This window comes from Arvicanthis niloticus, chromosome 15 (genome assembly GCF_011762505.2).
Source record: "Arvicanthis niloticus isolate mArvNil1 chromosome 15, mArvNil1.pat.X, whole genome shotgun sequence".
Classification (NCBI taxonomy): Eukaryota; Metazoa; Chordata; class Mammalia; order Rodentia; family Muridae; genus Arvicanthis; species Arvicanthis niloticus.
The window spans coordinates 54,866,751-54,893,733 of record NC_047672.1 but is presented as its reverse complement, the minus strand read 5'-3'; the positions used below and the strand labels follow the sequence as shown (position 1 = coordinate 54,893,733).

The 26,983-nt window shown below is 40.3% G+C and overlaps 1 protein-coding gene across 1 annotated transcript; it reads right to left on the bottom strand.

Annotated features, from left to right (window-relative positions):
• Positions 1-224: 224 nt before the first annotated feature.
• Pon3 (paraoxonase 3) lies at positions 225-26,983 on the bottom strand. The gene is made up of 9 exons (XM_034519226.2): positions 26,826-26,983; positions 25,184-25,254; positions 19,095-19,150; positions 13,545-13,710; positions 9,300-9,426; positions 5,774-5,974; positions 4,540-4,621; positions 4,192-4,320; positions 225-439 (listed from the first exon to the last, which is right to left on the bottom strand). Exons 1-9 carry the CDS (start codon positions 26,897-26,899, stop codon positions 281-283), a joined length of 1,065 nt encoding a protein of 354 aa, XP_034375117.1. The 5' UTR covers positions 26,900-26,983; the 3' UTR covers positions 225-280.

Below are 26,983 nucleotides of genomic sequence, written 5' to 3'. Positions count from 1 at the left end.
AGGAGGGGCACACATTTAAGTTACTGGGAAACATACGTTGTTACAGCCTATACATGACAGAATGTTGGGCATATTCAACCAAGCAGAACTCATGGGGTTCTGGTTGCCTTGCCACTAACTTGATTCTCGATTTCATGGATATAAGTTTCTATATTCCTTTAATTTTCTCCATAACAAAAGCTATACACATGGTCACTGGTAATTATAAATAACTACAGTTCTACTTAGCATACAAATTACAATTTTATTTCTGTCAAATATAAAGATGTTTTAGGAATATCTAGAGTTCGCAGTACAGAGCTTTGTGAAATACACTGCCTATGAGCATTTTCTTATGATACACAGCAGCCACAGTGCTGCCCTGAAGCACAGAGCCGTTGTTTGCATACAGTGTGCTCACTCTGGGGTTATCTGACAAAGAATCCTGGATGCGTAGTACCTGTCAAGAGAAGATCATTCATTAGTGCACTGTCCAAGAAAAGCTACTTAGAGATATTTTCCTTCCCCCCAAATTCTGGGACAAGTACATTCTTTCAGAAACCAGTAAGCTTAAAATCTGAATTACATCTCAGAGGTACCAGTATCCTAAGAGCATCTATACACTAAACTGGACTAGCTGCTGCCATTAGTCATATTCCTCCATAGAGACCTTCAGCAGTTTGATAATGCAGGCATCCCTAGAGTAGGAACATGGATCCCATAAACACTTGTCTAATTCCTGAGTTGCCAGTAGTTCCAGTCTGTGAAGGTGCCATTGCTGAGCCCAGAGTATGGAGAAAGAATTCCAGGACAATATGACTAAAAGACACTCAGTCAGTTACCCTTTGTAGTCAAGAGAGTGGCTATCTTCACTGCTGAAAGACCCCTTATCTGAGAGGCAGCTAAGAAACAGAAAGCTCAGGAGTTTGGAGGCACCACTGTCTAGGTCTGTTATTGATTCCTAGGATTAGCACAACCAGCTTTGCATAATCAGTAAACACCTATGCTCTCAGGTTTCCTAGTAATCTGGATGAAGTTCACAGGGTGGGGGTGGGGGTGGGGGTGGGGGTGGGGAACACAAAGATAGGAACCAAAGGAAAACAACCAATCACTGAAGCGCTGGCTATTTTTCTTGATCTCTTGCAACAGAATGAAACTTTGGATTTTTTTTTTCCCTTTAATTTTTTGCTTTCCCTTTAAGCTCCAACAACTTTGCTTTGAGTTTGGTTTATGAAAACATTGAAGCTTGGGTTTCATGCAGAAAGTACAAGACTCTACTGAGTGGAGACTGGTCAGTAATAGTGGTTAAGTAAGTCTTATCTGGAATAAACTTGTTAAAACTTGAAAATTTAAAACTTGAAAATAGAGAACCATATTTTTAACAAGGTTCTAACTACTCCAGTGTGCTGGTTGGTTTTATGTCAAATATTAACACAAGCTAGAATTATCTGAAAGGAAGAAACCTCAATTGAAAAAGAAAATGCCTCTATAAAATCTGGCTATAGGGAATTTTCTTAATTAGGCATTGATGGGGGAGGTCCCAGACCATTGTGGGAGGTGCCATCCCTGGGCTGATAGTCCTAAGTTCTATAAGAAAGCAGACTGAGCAAGCTGTGGTGAGCAAACCAGTAAACAGCACCCCTCTACAGGCTCTGCATCAGCTCCTGCCTCCAGGTTTCTGCTCTGTCTGAGTTCCTGTCCTCACTCCCTTTGATTATGAACAGCAATATGGAAGTGTAAGCCGAATAAACCTTGTCCTCCCCAACTTATTTTCATCATGGTGTTTCATCACAGCAATGCTAACCCTAACCTTAAAAGCAGACACTGAGGCTAAGCTTCTATAGGGGAAGCTCTGTCTTAACTAGGAAGGCAGTGGAATGTATATCTGAATAAGGATGGGTAGCTGGCTAGCTGGGGTAATGATTCTTCTAATTCCAGGCATAGGTTATACTTCTGGAATTAAAAAAATATGTATATTATTTATTATATTACTTATATAAATATATAAACACTATACATAAATATATAAAATATAAATATATAAAATGTATATATAAATATTATATCTTATATATTTTAATTTTTAATTTATTATGAAAAGAATCTAAGGATTAAGTGAGACTATGTTGGCTAAATAAATCTCAAAGTCCAAGGGATAGTTCTATGTCTACTCGAGAGCTTCTATGTTGTAGAAAGCCAGATGTTAGCGGCATGATTTTTATTCACTGGAAGAGCATTGTAGCTCTTATTTAAATTCCTGCAAAATAGATCTAGCATTTCTTTAGTATGTATAATAAGAGCTGTCTCCATCCAAAGGCATTTAATCAGGTTGTCTTATGTCTTTAAAAAAATGGCTTAAAAAAGAAATCGATTACTTTCACATTTGATGTACTTTTATTTATTTTATATAAATGTAGATGTAAAAAAACTAATAATGGAACTACATAAATATATGTCAGGCTTTAGATAACCATATAATAGCAAAAGTTGGTCTACTGCACTGAAATTTATTATTACATGTTATTTAATTTTTTGAGAATTTCATACATAACTACTGTATTTACGTCATTTCTACCCTCAGTCTATGCAACCCAACTCTTCCCATATCCCTCTGTCCCTCTCAAATTCATTGTCTCTTCTTTAATTATGAGTTATATACCCACTCACACCCTGCTGAGTGTGTTTGGTGCTGATGCCCATGTATTTAGGGCTGACCACTTGGGGCTGGATAGCCTATAAGAAGTCTTTTACCTGGAAAAATAGATTCATCTTTCCTCAGCAGCCATTGATTGACTGTAGCTCTTCATCTAGGGGCGGGACTTTGTGACATTTTCCCCATCCTTGCTGGCATGTCAACTGCTGTTGTCATTATGGGGATGTTATTTGTAGTGTCTTCTAGAGATTACTGGGAAATGGCACCCATAAAATGTCAACAATATGATTGCCTTAAATATTTCTTGATGCTCTTTTAAAGATAGATTTCATGACTGTTGTGTTAATTGCAAAGAAAAAGAATTAAAAAACCAACCACACCCTTCAGAAAAAAATGATCCCACCTCAGTGAATGAACAGGCTAAGATTTGAATCTCAGTTTCTCAACTTGCCAAACAGGTCACACGGTTCTGCATACCACACCTTCTATTCTAACCCAGGACATGCCATACCTCTGCACATCAGTCTTAACCCTCTTCATCTGACTAGGCTCTGTTGTTCTCTACAGTTTACCATCTGTGCTTTCACTTAGAGTCTGTCCTTCTGTCCCCTAAGAATGGAAGCCTTGCATGCATTTTCTAATGTTTGTTTAAAGTTTAAATTATTTTTACTAAGCATGTGTGTTTTCATGAGCACATGGGCATGCAGTACAGGCACACACATGCCACATTCCTTGTGGGGTCAGAGGAAAGCTTTTAGCAGTTCGTTCTCTCCTTTCATGGTGAGACGCAGGACCAAACTCAGGTCATAAGACTTGTGTGGCAAGTGTTTTACTGTCTAACTAGCCTAGGCGTGTTTACTTTCTGATATAGTCCAAGTATTAAAACAATATCCAGCAAAATGTAATCGTCACTAGTAAGTCTTTCCAAATACCTGTGAAAGAATTTGTAGTTGCAGCCAAATTCAACGAAAATTTCTAAATTATCATGACTTTATTAAACTCAATGACATATTGAATGCAGTGTCTTATGCAATTGGTTTGAATGTTACAGATAATTCAATGGTTTTTCCTCTAGAAGATATACTTTAAAAATAAAAGTCTTTAATACTATCATCTACTAGAATTTGAGATTAAAAAAAAAATCCATTTGCTTCAGAGACTACAGTCATTTAAACCCTTTGTGCAGGCTTGTGCTCAACAAATGAAGATGGTTCTATACATTTCTCCCTCTCTGCCCTTCATGCAGGAGCTTCGAAGAGCTTGCTTTCTAGCTGGAAATACAGTAGGGCAAATCTACATCAATATGAATTATCCAGGTCATTTTTCCTCATTACTCTCAATAGCATAAAAAGCCCCTGTGCAGTTGATACTATGTTGGCCCCTGGTGACTTAAAAATGTAGGAGCCTCATCTCTCTAAATTGCCAATATATTTTTACATAAAGATTTTGTTTGGTTTTGAAATATAAATGTGACCCACATGAATCCCCTCAACATCACTTCAGTGAAATTTTTACTCACGTAGATTTCCATGTTAGTCCAAGGAGATATTAATACTTACTTCTGACCCTGGAGGATCCTCGGGGTTGTAGATCAAAAGCTTCCTGGGGTTAGGATGGCATCCTGCCAAAATATCTCCCGTGGCTGGATCAACATTCAAGTTATCCACTAAGGTGCCCAGCTGAATTACCTTCAACAAATATGAAGTATTAAGGACATTGTCTCATTGTTCTTCTCTGCCCTCCCTGCCTCCAGCTAGCTCTTCCCAACCTGGACACTAGTATTTCTAGGGGCTTTGTGATTGTCCCCTAAAAGTGCAAATAGATATACATTCTTAGAAGCATCCCTGGGTCAAGTATGAGATTAATGTATGGAACCTTGTTGTGTGGGTTGGCTGGGGTACTCTTACCTTCACTGGAGTTAAATCCCAGTTATCATGTTTTTTCATTATGTGAATGTTCTTAGCTGTTACATCAGCTACATAGACATACCTGTAAAGTAATACTTATGCTTAAGCACTTAGTGATGAAATATGACACTGTGTCTTATATAAAAATTCACACTAGCTTGAAGAACCACTGTGATGTCTTTCTACAATATTATAAAAGTAGAAAACAGAGGGGTATTTTTAATATTATTGAAGAGTTTTATAGGCTTTTGTTGTGAAATGTGATGTGAGACCAGTATTGCAGATGACATACAAGCTCAATGTCATTGCTGAAGAGAATGAGGAAAGACCATCCTTCCAAGATTAGAGTTCACATTACCAAATTTAGTACTTGGGAAAACAATTAAGTGGCTACAAAGCTCAATCACACTCATGTTTTAAAACACAAAGAATGCTGAGAGGTAATTTCTTTTCTGTAGATTTTGTTTTGTTGGGGTTTTTTTTGTTTGTTTGTTTTCTTTTTTGAGAATGGTCCCACTGTAGCTTTGGCTGTCCTGGAACTGATTATATGGCCTCAGAATCACAAAATCTCAATATCATCCTGCTTCTGCCTCCTAAGTTCTGGCATTAAAGACGTGTACCACGACATTCAGCCAAAACATGTGTTTTACAAAGATAGATCATCTCTACTTATGATCTCAAATCTAAATGTTCTTATTTAAAGTATATCTCTGTTCTGAAAGTCTCTACTTCTTAACCACTTGCCAAGGATGTTTGCTTTTAAAATTTCATACTTTCTTAAAAACAGTCATGGACTAAATCCTAAAACTGACAGCTCTACCATCATATGTCTAAGGCAAGCTTCTCTCTCTGATAAGACCTTTTGGTTAGCCTGACCTTATTCATGTGGTTAAATAACTATAGGGCTCATAAAGTACACAGAGAGATATTGAATACCCATCCTGCTTTCAGAAAGAATGTTGGAAAGAAGTATATTTAGTTATCTAAGGAGTTGGAACACGGGCCATATTTTTGGGTCTTTCTCTTTCTACTGGAGGAGACTTGAAATTTCAGAAAACAAAGGCCTTTTAGGATGACAAATTTAGTATAAACTGTGGACACACACGAACCCTCCACTCACATACTGGCAACTTGAACCTAAGGGATCTTCTAAGGCAAGAATCTCTTCAAAATATCAACGGCAAAGGGCAGAAAATAAAATAAAAATAATAATAAAAACAAACAAAAAACATACTTCTGGTCTAGTGATACTGTGATTCCATTGGCAGAACTAAATCCTTGGGCCACTACTTTGACCTCTTTTGGGCTGTAGAAAAGAACATAAGTCCAGTGAGGGTCCAAGATCATTTCCAGAAGAACCAAGAAATAACTGGTAAAGTAGTGATCTCTTGTAGCATAGAACTGCTCTGGCCCAAGAACCACAATGTCATTCACACTAGAAAGAAAAAGAGTGAGAAACTCATTAGGTATTTGGATATCTTGATTATTGTCAAAGCTACTAATACCTACCTAGATCATCATGTTCATCCATTTTATATGGTAGAGTTGAATTAAGGTGAATTAACTAATCCCATAAAATGTTCAGATTTTACCTTCCATGTATTTTCTTTTGTCTATTTGTGATTTTAAGTTTTAAAAAGTCAGTATGTTTATTAACAAACTCTAGACTTGTAGATGTCAATAATAATTTTCTGTGACACATATAGTATTTTCGTTTTTTCCTCTGGAATTAGGCTTAATTTTAAAAGCTAATCTCTGTTATATGACTTGTTTGGACCAAAATAAGATGTGGCTTTCTTTGTTTGTGTGTATTTGTGTGCATATTCATACATGTGTTTGGGGAGAGCAGGTCAGAGATCAAGTTCAGGTATAGTTCCTCAAGTCCTGTCTACCTTGATTCTTGAGGTTTCTTGTTGGTCTGCAACATCTCATGTAGGCTAGGCTGGTTGACCCATAAGCCCCAAGGATTTACCTATCTCTGTCTCCCCATCACCGAGATTACAAGCATGTGTTACCACGCTTAGCCATTTTTCTATACTTGAGTTCTAAGGATCAAACTTGAGTTCTTATGCTTGTAAGATAAGAACTTTACTGACTGAGCTATCTCCCCTGGCCTTGTGTGTGATTTCTTAATGAAAGAGCTGGAGAACCAAATGAGTGATCCTTTGTATTTTCATAGCAACCATATTTTCTGAGGGTCTACTACTCTGTCCTCCTAGAACCCTAAGTGAGGACAATGTATCACCCTTGATCACTAGGTACAGCTTGAGTGAGGAAATCAAAGAAAACCACATAACTTTGAGGTATAGGCATTCCTTCCTGTTATAATCTCTTAACCAAGTCTACCTTGGCATTTACATTTTCTTTTTTCTTTCTTTTAAGAAAGCTTTGATTTTATAACACAACCAGTGTCATGAATGCATGTCCATTTTAGAAAGGAAAGTATGAAAATGTGACTTGAAAATTAAAAAGAAAGACAAAAGATTTTTATTTATTATTTGTGTGTGTGTCTTTGTGTTTGTGCATGCACACCAGTGTGTATGCGTGTGTGCATTTTTACATTCATAAGCTCTCCATTTACATCTGCAATAGTGAATGTGCAGAGGTCAGAGGACAGCTTGCAAGAATCTGTTCTCTTCCTTCTACCATGTACGTCCCAGAGGTCAAATACAGGTTGTCAGGCTTGCTGGCAAGCATCTATACCTACTAAGACATCTCATGATCCCAAAAGGTTTTCTGTTGTTTGTTTTGTTCTATTTTAAAAAAATAAAATTTTAGGAAAGGGAACTTTGGATATATCGGAAAACATTTTGCAATTTTGTGAAGTTTTTCCTGTTGCTAGCCTATCTTTCCTTCATGACTTGGCCTGAGTACCCTTTCTACCAAAAGACCTTGAGTGACATCAGAAGTCACATTCTAGTCTTGCCTGGCACCCTGCATTAAGTTGCTTCACAGTTTCCTCCTGTGAGACTCTGTTTTGCCCTTTATACTTGTTGCTCAATGTGTGTATTTGAGCCCTTCTCAAACTCCTTCTTAGATCCTGACAGCCTCACAGGGGCTCTTTCCACTGTCAAGAAGGAGCAAATTCAACCAGTTCTGGGGAGGGTTCCCACAGGTGTCAGTTTACAAAAAGTCACAGCTATGACCTCTTGCATCCCACTGAGGATTTGTCGCTGTCAAAGCACAGGATATCACTGAGTTTGACTTGCACATGTACAAGTGGACATGGCAAGAGTGAGAAGGTATTCCTCGGGGTACCTTTGATTGAGGAGAAAGGAGGTCGCAGGATGAACTCTTCTGTCTTTCTTATCTTGGTCAGATCATTGTGAAACAAGGTTTATATTGCCTCTACGAGGTAACCTCCTGATTTCAAGTGGTGTCAACTGCACTTAGTGATGGGTGACTTGACAAGGCATCTTTATATCTTCCTAATGTGTGTTTCCTGGGTCTGTCATAACAAACTACCATCAACTGTAGGGATTAAACAACAAAAGCTATTCTAAAACAGTTCAACAGAGTAAGCATATGGAATTGGGGAGTTAGCAGAGCCACGATCCCACTGAAGTTTCTATGGAAAGATCTGTTCATGGCTTTTCCACAATCAGGTAACACTCCCTGACCTATCAATCTCTCACTCCAGGACTGGGAGGGTATCCATCAGTGTGTGTCACTCTTCTGTATCCATCTGCCTTCTTACTGGGTTATGGATATATCTTAGTCCAGTAAGGCTTCATCTTTAATTGGGTACTTCTAAGCAAGGTCACAGTCTGAGGTATGTGTGGAAAAAGTTCAAACAGACGTTTTAACACAAAATTCTAGAAAGTGAAATTTGGATGACTTGGAAAATATTTTGCAGTTTTGTAGGACATCATTCAACTCCTAACAATCCCTTTACTTTCCATTCCCTAGAAATCCTGTGAGGTTCTGATCTATGGTGGCCTCGGAACCTAGTGACATGCTTACTTCATAGAAGAGAAAAAAAATTCCCTTACCATTTAAGCCCTGAAGTTGACTATCTACTAAAGAATATTAATTTTCCAAATTCAGTAAGAATGATGTTGATCATTGCAAATTAAGAGCTCAGCTTTGGTGAACCTGGGCTTGTGTGATGATTATGTCAACCACAACCTGACACAGGCAACCAACCTGGCCCACAACTTCTATGAGACTCAGTTTACTTATGCTTGCTACTAAATGCTATGTGAAAATTAAGATAAATAAACTATTTTGACATAGCACTTGGCACACAATCCACACACTTAATATAACTTTTATAAGTTCCCACAGGTTGTTTTTTATTTATTTATTTATTTATTTATTTATTTATTATCAAATTCTTCTTTAAAGAATTGGGTATAAAGAAATAACCCATCTGGAGGTTGATTATAATACCCAGTGGGTAAGACTCAGAGAACACAACCTACCACGACGATTGGCAGAGGGAGTGGGTGTTTAAAGAGAGCACAGTATTGAGTTGCTGTGGCAAAGAGGTTGGAATTGAAGCTGGGAATCTAATTGAGCACCTTTATAGGATTAAAGAGCGTTCAAAGAGTTGGAAAATATAGAGACATTCAATACTGAACACAGCAATTTCTACTGAGGTGTTGGGCAGTCCCACCACAGGAGCCTTTAGAAAGCTTTAGAGGAAAAGTAATTGCTTGCGAAACAAAAGCTGAGGAAGGCCTGCTGAACCAAAGAAAGCAAGGCACCCAGCGGAGGTGCGGAAGAAATGAAAAGTACTCATGGCTTTAACTCCGTACCTCTTGAGAAGTTCGTGTTTTATAGTTTTCAGGTGGATGAGGGAGCGTTGTTGGTCTTCAAACTTAAATATCTCCACAGTGGAGTCCATGTGAGGGTGATTCACGGCATAGAGATACACAGTGTCGTCTAAATGGGAGGGGGGAAAGATATAATTTCCAAGAAGGTTAAGTGAGCTTCTCACAACAGTTGTTAGTTGTCTTTATAAACCTGATCAACTCCCAAGACTTTGGTTTTTGTCTTGAGATGGAGTCTTGCTCTGTTCCCAGGATTATCTTGAACTTCAAGCCTCCCCCTCGTGAGTTGTTGGGACTCTACAGGCAGGTACTACTGTGCAACGGTTGCTTTTATAGACTTCCTGCCTATCCGTTAGATCCTTAACACCAATGCTAGATGCTTCTGTTTGTGAAGAAAGTGAAATTTCAATGGGGGGGGGGGATGGAGGTAACACAACAATTTTATCAACACAGCAATTTTACTAAGCAATGGTGCAAAGTGTGGGTGTTTCTGTAATGGTCTCCACAGCCTAACTAATACACCCTCTTTAAAGAGAAGAGACAGAACGTCAGTGGTAGGCAAACATGTATATCATTTCCTGGATGGCTTGTCAGTGATCGAATAATCTCTGCTGAGAAATTTTGGGGTGTGTCACAAAGGTCTACACTTCGAGAAAAGTTCAAGAAACCTCAGGGCATTCGACTGCTTTAAAGTAAGCTCTTTCCCAGCTGGACAACGAACTTCTAACGCATGGCAAATGCCTGAGCTGAGTGACATTGACTGAACTCAGTGGACTTGTAAAGCAAACAAGCCAAGGAAAGCAAGCCGGCTAATCCTGGGCACCGACAACCTCAAGAATGTTCCTAGCTGCCTCTTTTCACTCTGCAATGTGAACTGCTGTGAAGAGCATTGAGGGTGGTGGCCTTTACTGACTTATCAGAAGGTGTAGGTCTGAGGTTTTGAAGGACTGGTCTGGTCTTGTCATCTCACCGTGAAATTTGTTCTGTATCTGTTGTTCCTGTTCACTTCCTCCGTGTAATTACCAAACAAGTAACAGAGCAGGTCTGAGGCCAGGCATACAAAATTTACACTCAGGGCCCTGACCATATTAAGCTGTTCCATGCAAATCAGGTGGAAGTGCTCCCTGACAGGTGAATCTTTCCTTTGGTCTGATCTTGCTGTGCTATAGCATTTGGCAACAGAATGTGGGATGGATTTTAGGTCCTATACAGACACTTTTGTGGGAAGCAGTAGGGCAGGTGTTCACTCTGCCCTGAATTAAGCCAGTCTTAGGTCTCCACTGGCTCTTCCTTCCATAGCAGAAAGAGATGCTTTATGAAGATAATTTTTGTTCTATAGCCTCACTCTATCCGGACAGTTCTCCATGTGACATTTTGGTCTGGTGAATTTATTCTTTAACTAAGGAATAAAAAAGTTAAATAGGCTGTCAATCACAGTGCATTCAATATCTGGAGGCCTAAGTGTATGGTTGGCAGTTAATCCATAGGCCGATCCTATCTTAGAATATGCAGCTCCTGATATCCGTAACGCTAACAACCTATACCGTGAAATAGCCTAGGTTAATCTGATTACTGTATTCCCTCAGCTCTCATCAGAATGTGTTAGCCAGTGCAGTGTCAGGCAAAGAAGGTGTGGCTCTCGGGTATTAAGTACAATGTGCTTCCCTGGTTTTACTGAACAAGAGATGCAGGATAAATGAAACTACCTGGCTTCTAACTCTGCTGCAGCCATTTATTCACTCAGAGAAGTCAACCCTGTATCACATTTCTCTAAACTCCAGCTTCTCCATCTTATTAAATGGAGTATTAATGTAAGCTGTCCGATGCTACGGCATCCATATTCACTCACTCACCCAATAACTGTTTCCTTAGTTCCTATTCTGTCTCAGTCACTGTTCTTGACTCTCAGATCCCAGTAATGAATGTGTTGCATACATTTTTATAGTGAAGATAGTTAAAGAAGAAAACAGGAATAAAAACTAGTAAGTAGAAACAAAGAACACTGGGGCAGGGAGACACCCTCTTTAGTTATACAATGGCATCCCTATGTTCAATAGATTCACAAATATATTACATTTAAATTAGTTTGGAATTATGGGCTACAAACAAGCAAAATGTACTAGAGCTTGCTATTTTCAGAGTGGATAATAAAACATTTGTCTCTGGGGTAGTTTCTTGAGATCTGAGTTACATGCCATTAAATTCAGTCTTACAAAATATAAAATTTATTGCATTTTGGTATATTCATAAAGCTCTGTAGTTATAACCACTACCTCGTTCCAGATTATTTGCATCAACTCCCATATAAATCCTCCATTGTTTAGCTGTTTCTTTGCATTTCTCCTTCTTCCCTGTCCCTGCCCAGTGACTGAATTACTCCATGTAGCATAGCATGAGTGTCATAGCATGCTACCCTACCCCAGCTCATTCTTCCTATTGACAAATGGTGCTCTATTGTACAAATGATGTTCCATGTTCATCAGTTAATGGGCATGTGAGTACTAAAAGAAAGGCTGATAAGAACATCCTCATAGGAGTATCTCTGTAGAAGTGTTGCCAGGTCTGCTGATCACACACCAGAAGGCAAAGCTGCTGTGTGGTGACACGAGACTTTGAACTGACAAATTGTTGCCTAAAGTGGATGTACCTTTCAGAATATCACCAGCAAAGGAGCCCAATTTCTCCACATCTCCACATCTTTGCTTACATTTGTTATTACTTCTCTCTCTGTGTGTCTCTCTCTGTCTCTGTCTCTCTCTCTCTCTCGTGTGTGTGTGTGTGTGTGCGTGTATACCCACAGTCACATAAGTAGGTATGAAGTTTAGTGTGAGACACTTCATGTCTTCTTCTATTACTCAATGCTTTACTGCCTTGAGACAATGTCTCTCACTGACCTGGAAACTCAATGATTTTTAATTTTATTTATTTATTTATTTATTTATTTATTTATTTATTTATTTATTATTTTGGCTTAACTGGCTGGTTGGTGAACTCTGAGGATACACTTGTCTCTGTTCTCAATATTGGAGTTTCAGGAATGAACAGCCACACTGGGCTTTTTAGGTGGGTACTGAGGATTCAAACTAGCATCTATGCTTGAAGACCAATGGGTAGGCACTGTTACCCATTGCCCTGTACCTAGCCTTGGTACCCCTTTTATTATTCTCATCCTTGTGTATATGAAGAAGTGGCTCATTTTTACTTCATTTGCATTTCACAAATGGCTAAAATTGTCAAATGTTTCTCAACATCTTAATTGGTACTTGTATACTTTCATTGGAGAAATGTCTATTCAGATACCTGTCCACATTTGAATATGTTGATTTGTCTTTTGGATGTTGAGGTGCATGCTAGACAGTTTAATGTCAACTTGCTACAAGCTAGAGTCATTGGAAAGGAGGGAACCTCAATTGAGAAAATGCTTCCATATGACCTAACTGTTGGACATTTTCTTAATTCGAAGTGGATAGAGGAGGGTCCAGCCCATTGTGGATAGTGCCATACATGGGCTAGTGGTCCTAGGTTCTATAAAAAAGGATGAGCAAGCAATAATGAGTAAGCCAGTAATCAGCACTCCTCCATGATCTTTGTGTTAGTTCCTGTCCTGCTTGAGTTCCTATTCTAACTTACTTTATTATTTGGGAAATAATCTCTTTCTTCTCCAACTTGCTTGGATCATGGTGTCTTTTCACAGTAATAGAGCAGTAATTAAGACAAGTTATTACACTTCATGTCACAAATGTTACAAGTTGTTACAAGTTCTATATACCCTGTAGAAGCTCTGAAACAGACATATTATTTTGCAGATATTATCTGTCATTCTTTGAGCAATTTTTCATTTTCTTGGCAGTATTTTTAGGTACAAAATTGGGGTTTCAGTTTCCATGATTCCAATTTATCTTTTTCTCTTATGATATGATTTTCCCTGTTATATTATTATTTTCAAAGGGTCTTCACTTTATATGGTTGATTTATTGTTTAAACAGGCTATGGGAGTCAAATAAGAAGAAAAGTGGATAACAGGAAACCACTGGGCCTCAGTTTAGCCTTCCTTCTTTAGGGCAATGTTTAAAAATATTTCTTGTGAACATCAAAACTTTTGCAAACATTCCCTACATTTCTTTGGTGGAATAGCACCCGCTCTGTACCATTAGCATGAATGCTGAGCTGTGGGGATCTATGACGTCATTTCCTTCCAATTTCCCGTACTCTTAGTCATTTGCGTTGTACCTTTGTCAATGAAAGTGCTGATCCCGTGGGGATTCAGTGACTCCTGGTCAAACCCACCACTGATTTCCAGTGCTTGTGCCTTTGGGTTTTGCTCATTCAGATCCATCAGGAAGATTCTTCCTGGTTTGTCTGGTGCAAAGCTTGGCAAACCTGGATATTTTAATCCCTATAAAAACAGAGAATCAGTGTACACACATATTCATATTTAAACACTGTTTTCATATGAAAGCCAAAATCTCAAAGCCAAACAGAAATGTTCCTGGTTCTGCATTTCATTTTGATTTGGTGGATTGTTCACTCTGTCAGGTGTAGCCATTATCTGATCTAGGGGAGGAACATGGTCAGCAATGCCATTCTTTGGTTGTGAATATAGGAAAAGCCACATTTGAGAAAAGGAAGCATTTTTTAACTTAGAAAGAATTAAGCCGCTGATTACAATGCCAGGGACCAAGCTGTGTTACAATCAGAGTTCTTAGGTCTGCCTAGGCCTTGGGGTACTCTTCTGTAAAATGAAGCAACTGAAACTTATGATGGCTCAAATTCTTTTTTAATCTTGATATCTGATAGTTTCCATTTCCAAAAAGAAGGAGTGTATGGTTTAATTAATTCTATTGATCTTACCCCGCCACTAGTTATATTATGTAGACATAAATAGCATCATCTACAAGTCAGCACAGGTGTCATCGTCATAAAGATTTCTGACTTACTTGGTTCCTATAGAAAATGTTTGAAAATTCTAACTTGAACCTTTACTCCAAGGAGTAAAAAAATTTCATCCTAATACTTTGGACAGTGTCCCTTTCCACCCATAGGACCAAGTGTTTATCAGTCAACAATAGACATCCACAACGCACTGAACCTTTAACATACTCCAGTTCTCTGTGTCAAACCTTGAGATTGCTTTATTCTATCAGAGAACTAAGCAGTTATTATGCTCAGATCTTTCCCCGTCACTCTGATTTAACGCAATATAGACTAACTTTTTTTCTCTCTGTCTAAGACTAATATAGACTTTCTTCTTTCTACTCTACTGTCTCTCCCAGTTCTCTTTCTTCTCTTACCCTTGTAAATACAGACATTTTCTGGCCCTTCCATTGCCCCTCACTTTGGGGTGGTCAATAATCTCTGCATGTTTTTTGACATGATTAATTCATTCTTGTTTTATGTGTATGAGTGTTGGAGTGCATGTGTGCATGTATCCCACATGTGTTCTGCATGTGGGGGCCTGCTATCCTTGGAGATCAGAAGATGGTGTGGAATATCATGAAACAAAATTTTCATGTATGTGTGGGCTGCCTTGCTGGTGCTGAACACTGTACCAGGTACTCTGTCAAAGCGTTAAGTGATACTCACTGCTGGGGCATCTCTTTAGCCTCCTTCAAGTTTTACTTGAAATCTTCCCCCTGTAAACCTTGTACCTCAGTGCTGTTGGAAGGAGGTCTCTGAAGCCATGAGAGAACTCCCAGGCATTCTTTAATTTTCCTCCTTCACCACACCTGAAGGAAGGATGGACAGGGCCTGACTCTCAGACTCTGTTTTAGGTCCAGATTCTGTTCTCACCAAGTAAAGGGCCTCTCTGAAGAAGCCACACTCCTTCTCTCTCTACCCTTTCTTTGCCTGGCCAAGCTCTTAAGAAGGAGGACACCCTCCCTCTATCCTCTCTACACACAGTCTCTCTTGCTTCCATCGCCATCTGCCCCCAGTCCACAAGGACAACTGGAGTTCATGGAGGGGATCGTTTTCTTTCATTTTTCTTTAAGGGTCTGGCCCCTGGTAGGTCAACCAAGCTCCACTGGGTAATCACACACCAATGAGTATATAGACAGCACGAACTGAACTCTGTGTTATTTAAAAGAGGGGAGAGGTGGGAAGTTGAGAAGTGGTGGGAATATGACGATCAGTTTGGGAAGAATTGGGGAGAAGAGTTGGAGTGAATATGATCCAAATAAATTGTATAAAATTATCAACATATTATACTAAAGACTATAGGGAGACACCATCACATACACTATGATGACTATCAAGGAAAGAGGAAATTGTATAAAATTATCAACATATTATACTAAAGACTATAGGGAGACACCATCACATACACTATGATGACTATCAAGGAAAGAGGGGGAATTCTAAAATCACCTTGAAAAATTCTTAGTACATCTGGAAGTCACCATGGACCATTTGATTTCTTATTCACTCTCAGAGACACTTCATTCTATTTTCCACACATGCATCCTAAATGTGTTTCATCTCATAAAGTCCACATGTCATTCTGCTTCACTCTGAAAGATCCCTTGCCTCCTCCCTCTCTGGAAACATCATGGCAGTTAATGTAAATTGCCTCTGACTCCTTTCTGTGAATGACCCTTCAGTTCTTCTCTTCTCCCTCTTTCCTTGAGGATGAGATACCCTGCTGCTGTTCTGCCAAGTCTGTCACCTCATTTCCTGACCCCCTGCTCCCTATGACTCCAACCTCCATTCTGCTTTATTCCTTATTTTTCATTAGTGGCTTCTTCTGTGGCCTGGAATATTGTTCACTTCTCATTCCTCAAACTAATTGTTGTTGTTGTTGTTTTTTTTTTTTTTTTTACTTACTTCAAATATGTATTTATCTTTTTGTTTCACCTGAAATTTCTCAGAGGTATCACCCAACCTTATTACTTACTTACTCCAACTCTCCTTTCCCTGGGATCACATTGTACCTGTAGTATTTTGTGGAAACACAATCTCCACAGGGCATGGCAACAGTCTCAAAGGATTGTCCTTGACAGCCCTTTCTCTATCTACAGCTGTGTGGGCACTAAACACTGTAGTGTGGCAACTTCACTTACGTCAAAAAGTCAGAAGTAGAGGTCTGAGATAGAATTTCTGTCTTGGACTTTTCTTTCATCTGTCCTCAGACCCCTTTGCTGCCTGTGCTCTTTCTTTCCTATAACTTGAATTCATATGGCTTCAGTTATTTCGTGGCCCCCAGTGATCCTCACATACACATGCTTACTCAGAACTTCTTTCTGGTGCTGTAGCCTGCATTCCTCATTTCCTCCTAAGGTCAGCTTCACGTAGACTTGTCAAAAACCAGTCAAACACGTCCATCTGATCCTCCCTCTGGTAGATATTTATTTTTCTCAGTTAAGGGTGTCACTGTTCTATTGGGCCATAAAATTCAATCCCCAGTTTCTTTCTTTCCAGATAATTTGTCAGTAAGGTGTTTGGAACAAAGAATAGCAATACTAAAGGAGAAAGTCTTAGAGATATCAGGGTATTTGCCTGAATCATTCATTGTATAGCCCTTCTGCCATTCTATAAATAGGGAAACACTGCCTTGACACACACACACACACACACCATTAAAAAGGGGTCTCTCTCTCTCTCTCTCTCTGTGTGTGTGTGTGTGTGTGTGAAGGCAGCTTATCTCTACAAGAACCGTGGTGTCATGAAGACAGATGAGGACACTGTCATCAAACAAAGATAACAGAAGTAATAAACAGACAAGATTTGACAGAATCAAGAGTAAGCATTGGATTAAGAGGGCCAAGGAAATACTTTTGGAAGAAAAGTTAGCTTTCTCTTCATGGCATTCTGTTGAGTTACAATTGGTGGCAGCAATCTTATTGGATGCCAGTGACAGCATGCAAATCCATCCATACTACTTATCACTGTAAACAGTGACAGTCACTTTGAGGCACAGGCTTCTGATTTTCCCCTATATATTGCAAGTATGTGTGGAAATTCATGAACCCCTTGACAGCCAGTCCTCACTCATCCTCAGATTTCATATGTTCAGCACTAGGTTGGGTACCTGAAGCATTAATGAATACTTCAAGTCCCCAACTCAAGGAACAAGAACATATCAGGATAGGGTGGTACCTAGGATGGATAGCCCATCCATATCCAACAACAGAACCGGGGAAGGCTTGCTGAGGAATCTGAGTACCTTCACAGGGAGGCTTCTCTAAAACTAGAAGTTAAACTGGCAAAGTGGGAGGGTACGAGTAATCTTGTGAGCAAGCAGCATGTCAAGTCTCAAGGCTAGGGGGAAAATACCCTCTTTGTCACTTTACAATGCTAAGAATATCTATCTGCATTGCATCCCTTCCTGAATCTGTAGCTTCTAAACATTGTCAAGAGAGGCAGGAATGTCATTAGAGAGGCCTTAAGTTCCAAGCAGGAGTTGCCAGTTTACAGCAGGATGAAAAGCGCAGGGTTGCACACATCTCTCACACAGTGCTTGGGATGATAATGTCTTCTTTTTGTTTAGCAGTGACTTGGAATCTCTGCTGCCAGGCAGAAGCATAGAGTAGGAAAAACAAATGTTTCCTAACAGCAATGGCATCTCCTAACTCTACAGAATAATCATGTTTACAGGTCTGTTTGGCACAGCCCAGAAAATCAAACTTGACAATAGAAAATTGAGGTCAAGGAAAAAGTGACTTTTCCAGACAGTTTTGTTTTATCTTTGAGTTTGAAGGAAAAGTAAAGAAAGACAATCCTGCCTCTCACTATTTAAAATTCAACTGAGATCTCTGTACTATACTTTGCATACTTAAGAACCTGCACATTCAAATCATGGTACCTATAGGATATCTTTCTTTGCACCAAAAATATTTAGACTTAAGATTCATTTAAGTTAGTGGTATGGAAAAAATGGAATATTTCACATGCAATTCTATAAACAACAACAAAATTCAGACTGAAAGTGTAGTAAATCCATTTCTTCAAAATCTTGGACCCCAAGCTCTGGACTTGAGCTGGTAGGGTTCCTGACATGCACATATCTCTGGTTTCAGTCTTTAACAGATTCCACAAAAACAAAGACAGCAAATCCCAGACCCTATTACAATGTGCTATTGGCTTGACAGATACATGAAAACCTTCAACATGTGATAAACATATTATTCTTTCTCTTTCCTCCTTTCTCTCTTCTTTCTTTCTTTCTTTCTTTCTTTCTTTCTTTCTTCCTTTCTCTCTTTCTTCTTTCTATCTTTCTTTCTTTCTTATTTTTTGTGGTTTTCAAGCATAAAGTCTTGGTCATTTAAAACTTGTCAAGGTGGTGGTATAGAGAACAAAATACAGTTTCTTCTCTACTCATGGAAAAATACTGAAGGAATAGCTGAGAGCCCAATTGATTGATTTTTTAAACTCATTAACATTTACAGAGCTGCTCAGATAAGCAGGCATGGCAAGAATCCTGGCCACTGAGAAGATGACTACTAGACACTGAAGTACCCCTCCCCCAATAAGTCAGCTAGGAAGCAACAAGGCAGATCTGGAGACCAGCCTGAGAGCCAAATGGACATCAATACACATTTATGGAGACCCTAACCGAGCATGCAGCTGACCACAGGAAGCTGCCCACATGAGGCAGCTAGAGTTAGGCATGCCTGTGGTGCTCTAATTAGGCCTCCAGATTGCAGTTTGGCTTTTGTAGTTGACTGGTCTACCCAGAGGTGGGATGAACACGTAGGGCCCCATCTGGCATCTTGAGCTGGAAACTTTAATGCACTGTCCATACAGCTATTGATGTGAGCATCAGAGTGGTTGGCAAATACTCACAGTGGAGATAAAAGCCAGCCCGCTAGGAAGTATATCAATATCTTCAGCGCCATTCTCTGCAAAACACAAAACAGAAAATCATCACAAAGATGCATATGTGGAACTTTCAAAGAAGAAGTTCAATAGCCCAAACTTTTGAGTTCTTTTGGAAAATGCACAGACTGTTTCAACCATTTACTTGGGAAATTATGATAACTTTCAGAAATCCCACAGGCATAGCTGATCTCAGAACACTAACATCTGACTCTACAGGCATTAAATTCTTCTTTAAAATTTCATTTTTAGGAGAAAAGTGCAAAGCAAACTACCCTATAAAAATAAAATCATACCCTAGTTTTATTCTTTAAATGACAACTTGCTGGGCATATACTGAGAAAGTCTGTGTTATTCCTCACAAAAAAAAGACTGTTCCTCACTTACTGAATGGGACTATTTAGTCAACGCTGAGATGCTTCCCTAGAAGCCTCTCTGCCAAGTGTTCTTCATTCTACAACATGTCAGACCTAAGCATGTACAATCACACGAAGAAGTTATGAAATAGGCATTCAGTAGGTGCTAGTCATGCCTGGGACAGGCTGTGGAGAATAGTTACTTTAATTAGAAAGAGTTGGGTCAGATCACCTCCTCCTCAAGAGTCTTGAGTATTTTTCTGTGGAAAGAAGTATTCAATGAGTAAGCATGGATGGGCCAGAGGATGGTATCTAGTAGGGAGAAATCCTGGTAAGACATGGGAGTGAAGCTGACTCTGGAGGTGATAATTATCTAATATGGCTAACTAAACATCAGAGCCCAGCCCCATGTTCCACCCCACTGGATGATGTGACTTTTCACACTCTTCCAGCAGTGAGGCAAGGTCTGAATTCTCTTCCCCAAAGCCTGAGGGAACTTTGACAATGTCTTGACAAATGAAATGGGGTAAATGTGACTTCAGAGGCTACATCTCATAGCCATAGCTACCCTGGAATAGTCTCTCCCTCCATCTCTTCCTCCTTGTGTTCCTTCTTCCCTCCTCTTTCTCCTCTCTTTTCTCTCTCTCCCTCTTCCACTGTCTCAAGGATGTGCCCTGAAGTAAAATATGGAAGTCTGGTTATTCAAAGCTACAAAGTGTGGGACGGAGAGAAAAGCCAGGGGATCCCAGGTGGCTTGTGACCAACCTGTGAGTCATCTTTGCTAGTGCAAATGGAACAATTTATTCACTAAGCCCTGCCAATATTGTAAGAAAAATAACTAGAATGTTCTTGCTTGTTGTGAGACAGGGTCTCCCTAGGTAGCCCAAAAGACCTTGAACTCATGATCCTCCTGCCTCAGCCTTCTAAATTCTAGAGTTACAGGTGTGTGTGTCACTATGTCCCTAATTTATTGTTCAGTGCCACTAAATGTGGGGGAAAACTAAAATCAACCAGAGCTTCCGATCCCTAAGCATTCTGGTCCATCAAGATTTACCTATCTATGGTGCCCAGATGGCTGGAAAAGCTTGATGCTATTTCCATGTAAATGTCTGTTACACAGCCACAGTAATTGGAACACATGGGAAATGGTTAGCTGGGGAAATGGATTACTAGGTTGTCACTAGGCACCTGGGAGAGAATATGGGTGGATATGGAAAAGAAAATCAAGACCAAGCCAAAGAAAAATGTAAATTTGAACCAATAGAATGGCGAGCAAGAGGTGCTGAAGATCAGAGACAGGAGAGAAACTAATCATCAACTAGTAATGTGAAAACTAAAATCAACCAGAGCTTCCGATCCCTAAGCATTCTGGTCCATCAAGATTTACCTATCTATGGTGCCCAGATGGCTGGAAAAGCTTGATGCTATTTCCATATGGAGTGCAATACACACTAAGAAAACCCACACATGGAATAAAGTCATTCAGCATCACAGGTTGGTTACTTCTTTGATATTTCTCCCACCTCTCTGATCACCCCTTCTTGGCTTCCTATTGCCTTTATCTCTCACTCTGCTCTGAATATAGAACTAAGTCTGTCTGCCCTTCCCTTGTTTCTCAAGGCAGAGCAAGCAACAGCCCCGTCCTGTGCTTTCAGTTGCCACCCACCTGCTCTCCATTCCCTTATCTGCATCAAGTCCTTCTTGCAAAATCGGATTACTACAATTATCCAGTGCTGAGCACACCACCAGGTTTCTCATGTTCAACAGGCTCTGAGCAGATCTGGATATTTCCTTCCTTTGTCTTTTCCACCTTTCAGTGACAATGGATGGCACTTCTATCCTCAGGTTCCCAGAGTAGGGAACCTGGAGCTGTCTTTACCACCTCCCTTTTCTTTCGTCCCCCAAACCTTCACTTATTTGTCTTAATATATTCTCCCAGGTTTCTACAATAGGTTCTTAATAGGGCAGCTTCTTCCATAGCCCATGGTCTGTGCTGACATCTTTCTAAACTGTTAAGCTGACCTTAAGGCCTGCTAGAGCTAGTTGTACAAATCCTTGGTATAGTTCCAAATCCATCCACATTTTGGCTCAGGCTCAGTTCCCTTTGATCCTGCCCTCCTGGTGCTTCCTTGAGTAGTTGAATCCTGCTAGAGTTATTTATTTGTACACAAACAGACACACACACACACACACACACACAGACACACAGACACAGACACAGACACAGACACACACACACACACACACACACACACACACACACACACACACAGCTTCCTCTCTTTCCTGGTTTAGCCTTTCTTCACACCGTCCTCACCCCTAATGGGCTACTGGGCATGGGGCCACTGCTTCAGCTTGTCAAAGCTTTCATGGGCTTTGCATCCATCTTTATATGCAAATATTGTTGCCTGTGGGTAATTCCAACGTGACATTTTTCACAGTGCTCTGTGTCTTGCTTATTAATTGGGTATTAGCCTGAAAGTTTCCTGGAAACAAGGTCTGGTTTAATTACATGATGTATCTCTGTATTGTTCACAATACCTGGCTTTTCACTGTAGACAATCATGATGCAAGCTGTTTAACTTAACAAGTGAGCATGGTAGCAATGTGCACTTTGTCTTCTTTTGGAAGTAAATGACACAGTTGTAATATCTGAGTACAGATGTCCGGTTTATAATGACTTGAATAGGAGATTTCATCTTTCCAGTGACAAGAGAATGAAACCCATTCAGGAGAAACATTACCCTTGATTCTGACTTTTGATCTTCACAGTTCTCATTTGAGTTTGAGCCATATCTCCAGGGACTGTTCCCAGTCATGAGGGAAAATGATGTACTCGTTACAGAGGTGCTTTGAGCAGCCCACCTAGGAATGCTCTGTGAGTTAGCAGTATGAAATGCAGTTTTGACTTATGGTATTTTCAACTTAGAGGATATTAATCATGCCATAATGCACATTGTGGTTTAGCTTCTCGATTAACATCTCTGCAAGACATTCTGAGTTGTGTGATCTCTGATTTGTCTCCTTTTCTTCTGCAAGACATTCTGAGTTGTGTGATCTCTGATTTGTCTCCTTTTCTTCCCAAATGCCATTTTTACGTAGCTTCTATAACAGCATCACCCTATCCTAATGTAATGATCAGGGGTCCTGTGGTTTTCATTGCTCCCTACCACCACACCCCTGCACCAGAGCACATGGGAACTGATGCTTTGCTCTCCAAGGTGTAAAAGCAGCACCAACTGGACTGACATCATTTCCACCCTCCCATATCCTTCACTACATGGAATCTAAAGGACAAGTCCCAGGCATCTCAGCAGCAGGGAAAGCAGTGGGAGTAAGAGGTTCGGGCCCCTGCTTTCTGAGTTCTCCCTCCTCTCCATCCTGCCAATATGTACGCAGCTATGATCAAAACTCTCAGCTATGATCAAAACTCTCTCTTGCAGAAGTACCCATAATGTTCCAACCAGTCAACCCTTCCAAGGCTTGCCATCACTTCAATAATTTCCTCTTTTCTCTAATCATTCCCTGTAAATACCTTAAGGCAATGTCACTCCAGAAATTTACTATACACACTTTTATTATTATCATCTCATACCTTGGGAGAAAGTTTCTGACTGTCAGCTGAGTAAATAAACGGAATTCACTATGAAGCGGCTGCGCATCTTAGGGACTGGAAGTCACCGGAAGAAGGAAAAGCTGAAAGGTACCAAATGCAACACTGAAAACTTAACCCTGACCACAGAGACCCCGCACTCAGTGAGCTCTCCTGTAGCTTTGCATAGATGCCAAGAGAAGCCACATAACTTCGTTGTTAAAACAATTCTCAATCTCCATAGGCTTGGGGAAAAAAAAGCAAAGTTAGTACAAAAGGAGGGAAGCAAGTGGCATTTCTGAAAGATGACTGATTTTACCTTACAATCCTTCCTGTAAGAAATCTGTGGAGCACACGTACAATCTCAGCACTTGGGAATGCAAGGCCGGAGGATTGCCATGAGTTGAGGCCCAGCCATGGGCCTCATATAACAAGATTGTATGTGAATCAAAGGAGGAGAAGATGAGGAGGAGGAAGGGAGGAGGGGAAAGTGAAAATAAACATACAAAGAGTTCCCTCCCGCCCTGATGAATTAATGTCAAAAGTTTGATTTCAGCTAGGGCTGGTAGCATAGGTCTGTAATCTCAGCAACTTCCAGGGCCCAGGCCCGGAAGATAACAAGTTTAGGACATGACTGGGTTCAAGGCTTCCTTTGAAGGCTAGCCTGAGCAAGTTAACAAAAGCATGAGTTGAAAAGAAAAAAAGCTAGAGTCATAGCTTAGGCCTAGGGTGCTTGCCTAAATATGCATGAGGGCCCTGGGTGTGAGCGCCAGTAACACACACACACACACACACACACACACACACACACACACACAATAAGTTAAAAATAGGGGGGAGCAAAAAAAAAAAAAAAAGAAAATCAAAACAAAGGGACAACTTTTCTGCTTTTTTTGTTTTTGTAAAAAAAAAGTACATATAATAAAAAAAAGAAAACACAAATTCACATCACAAAATAAGCTGTCTTATCTCATACCAATAAATAAAGTCTTTGACCCTGGGGAGTTTACAGTCTGATAATGAAAGAGAACATCAGCTCAGAAATAAACTATGTGGTAGGCGGGGAACTGAACCGAGTTTCAGCACGCTGAGTGTGGGGAGGAGACAGGAATCTGTGGCTGACTGCAGTGCTCAACCATGGGGAAGAAAATGTCAGCAGGGATGAGAGAGACGGAGGAGCACATTCCTACTCCTTGGACAGTGAGCAGACACTGGCTAGATTGCCATTTTATTTTCTAGTAGTAAAAATGAGGCTGCAGTAAACACTACTGCAGGGCCAAGTAGATGTGGTCTGTGGGCACAGAGGAGACAGGAGGGAGCAGGAGGGACAAAGAGGAAATAAATGGTCCTCGGGTTTTTTTTTTTAACAGAGCCTCCAGAGGATGATGGGCCACACTGGAGTGATGGCTGTAAGAGCCAGCTGTGGGTGGAGAACCCGAAGAAGGAGTGTCAGGGGTATGAGGCTGATGCCAGTTAAGTTTGAATCTAAATAATCAAAACTGGCTTGGGAGAGGGGGGAGGCCTCTGGTCTGTGAGGCTGGAGGGCTGGCTGCAGAGTTGAGATTAGTAATTTTGAAAGACAACCGGGCAGGCTGAAAGTTTGAATATATCTAAGAAGTGCTTACCAGAAAATGGTGAAGGAGAGGATACTTGAATCCTTGAACAAGAGGGGGAGTAAAAGGGGGAGGGGGAGGGAGGAAGGAAGGGAGGGAAGAAGGGAGGGAGGGAAGGAGAGAGAGAAGAGGAGAGAGAGAGGGAAGGAGAGAGAGAAGGAAGGAGGGAGGGAGGGAGAGAGAGAGAGGGAGCGAGAGAGAGAGAGAGAGAGAGAGAGAGAGAGAGAGAGAGAGAGAACAGAAGAAATAAATGCAATTCATCAGATGATGGAGAAATGCCCTTCAGGAGACAGGCTGAGAAAAGCCATCTAGACAATGGTCTGTGGAAGCTCCATGGAGTCTACACATCGGAATTCTCTGAAAAAAGTGCTGTGTGTGTGTGTGTGTGTGTAAGTCACACCAAGAAGTAATACAGAATTAAATAACTTAAGTAAACTCAGGGAAATGATGACCAAGAAATTCTGCTGCTTCCTCTTGGTCCTGCCATATACTTACCAAGTCCCTCAATCAGGTGGCAGGTCTGCGGTTCTATGGACTTTATTTCTCGAGATGTGTTAACTTTATCTCTGTGGAAGATAAAAATCAACATGAAGAAAGCAACATGGGGGTCATCCCAAGTAAAAGTCTGAACAGACATGGAGGGCTTTCAGTCACTTTCCTGGTGCATCTTTTCATGGATGTTGTAACAGATACGTAGGCAATGCCTCTGGTTTATAGTTACATAATATGTCTTACATATGCACAGTGCCTACACAAGCTGACTTCACAGTTATTGCTGAAAGAATACAGCAGAATTCTATATGAAATATTAGAGCCTACTTAATGCTAGGGAGAACTAAACAATATTCTCCATTTAAAGGAGCAAAACAGCATTACATCATATTCTTAAATATTACCTATTATGAATCTTTACTTACCCCCTTTCATATTTTCTTTTCTTTTTTCTTTCCTTTTTTTTTTTTTTTTTTTTTTTTTTTTTTTTTTTTTGACTCCTTTCTCCAGTAGAGAGAGAAAAAAAAGCAAACTCCTTTGAGGTCTCCAAAAAGCTGAACTGTTAACTTTTCCTCTAACTTGGTTCTAAAGCAACTAAACTAAGCTTATGCTGACTTACCTTAGAAATATCTACTTTAAAGACCCGACACCACTAAAAGCATTAGTCAAAATAATTTTCAGCACAGTACTCTTATTTTGCAGTGAAACAGTCTTCAAAATACTAGATAGAATTTAAAGTATTAATTGAACCATATTCAAGAAGACTGAAGTTAGATTTATCTTTCAATCACTCATAAAAATTACTGTTTAGAGATACTACTGTAGCTCTAGGGAGTGTGTGTGTCCCACCCTTAAATTTACTACTTGACAATTCTGCCATTTGTTGTTTGGGGAGCAAGCGCTACAGTGAGCACTCTCAAGCTGGACCAGAAAGCGTTGCCAACAGACATCAAGTATCTGAACAGATTGCAGCAGCAAACCTCTGAGACTAGTCTCTCCTTAGAGAAAGAATAAAAACAACTTGACGACAAGCAAAGACCTTAGCCCCACATAGCAATAAGAAATATATATATATATATATATATATATATATATATATATATATATATATATATATATATATTTCCATCAAACTAAGTTTGCTTGAGACAGTAATTCCGGGATAGCTGTCCCTGCCGGATCTTCTACTTCAAAATGTCAACCACCCTCTAAAACCAGTTCCTGTCCACGGGGCTCAGGTCTCTTCCCTGTTTCCTAGCTCATCTTCCACTGTGGCACAGCTTCTGTGAGGGCAGCACTTTCAGTGTCTGAGTCAGTTGTAAACACCCAGCTGCTAGTCGGATCCCTTCCCCCAAGTCCAACACTTCCAAAAGACTTTAGTATTTTACAAAGGCAATGTAGTGGAAGACCTGGAAAAGGTACCCAACCTTCAGAAATCAAATGTGGGCTTTCCTACCCTGGCAGCCTAGAAAGGCAAGCAGCTGTCCACTTTCCTAAAAGCGAGTCTCAAGGAGAAGTTCACTAAGGACTGAGGTTCCAAAACTGCTCCTTTCCACCCGTTAGGAAGTTGGAAGCAGGTCGGTCGTCCCTCACAGACTGGAAAGGAAAGAGAGCTGAAGACATCTCCATGGAGATGTCCACTCACCTAAAATTCAGAAGTCTTTCCCCTATTAAGGCCAAACTGGCCCCCAGCACGGTCAGCGCCACTAGCTTCCCCATGGTGTCTGGGTGCCTTGCCGCAAAAAGCTGAGACTGGTGCTGCTCCCAGGCGCCCGACGCCTGGCCCCGCCCACTGATCAGTCC

What these genes read in the sequence shown, in the direction of transcription:
- Pon3 (XM_034519226.2), bottom strand. Translation starts at nt 26,899, where the DNA reads ATGGGGAAGCTAGTGGCGCTGACCGTGCTGGGGGCCAGTTTGGCCTTA. An exon ending in GGGATTTAACTCCAGTGAAG is followed by an intron (nt 4,321 to 4,539) that starts GTAAGAGTACCC and finishes TATTTGTTGAAG; the next exon opens with GTAATTCAGCTGGGCACCTT. An exon ending in AGGATCCTCCAGGGTCAGAA is followed by an intron (nt 440 to 4,191) that starts GTAAGTATTAAT and finishes TTCTCTTGACAG; the next exon opens with GTACTACGCATCCAGGATTC.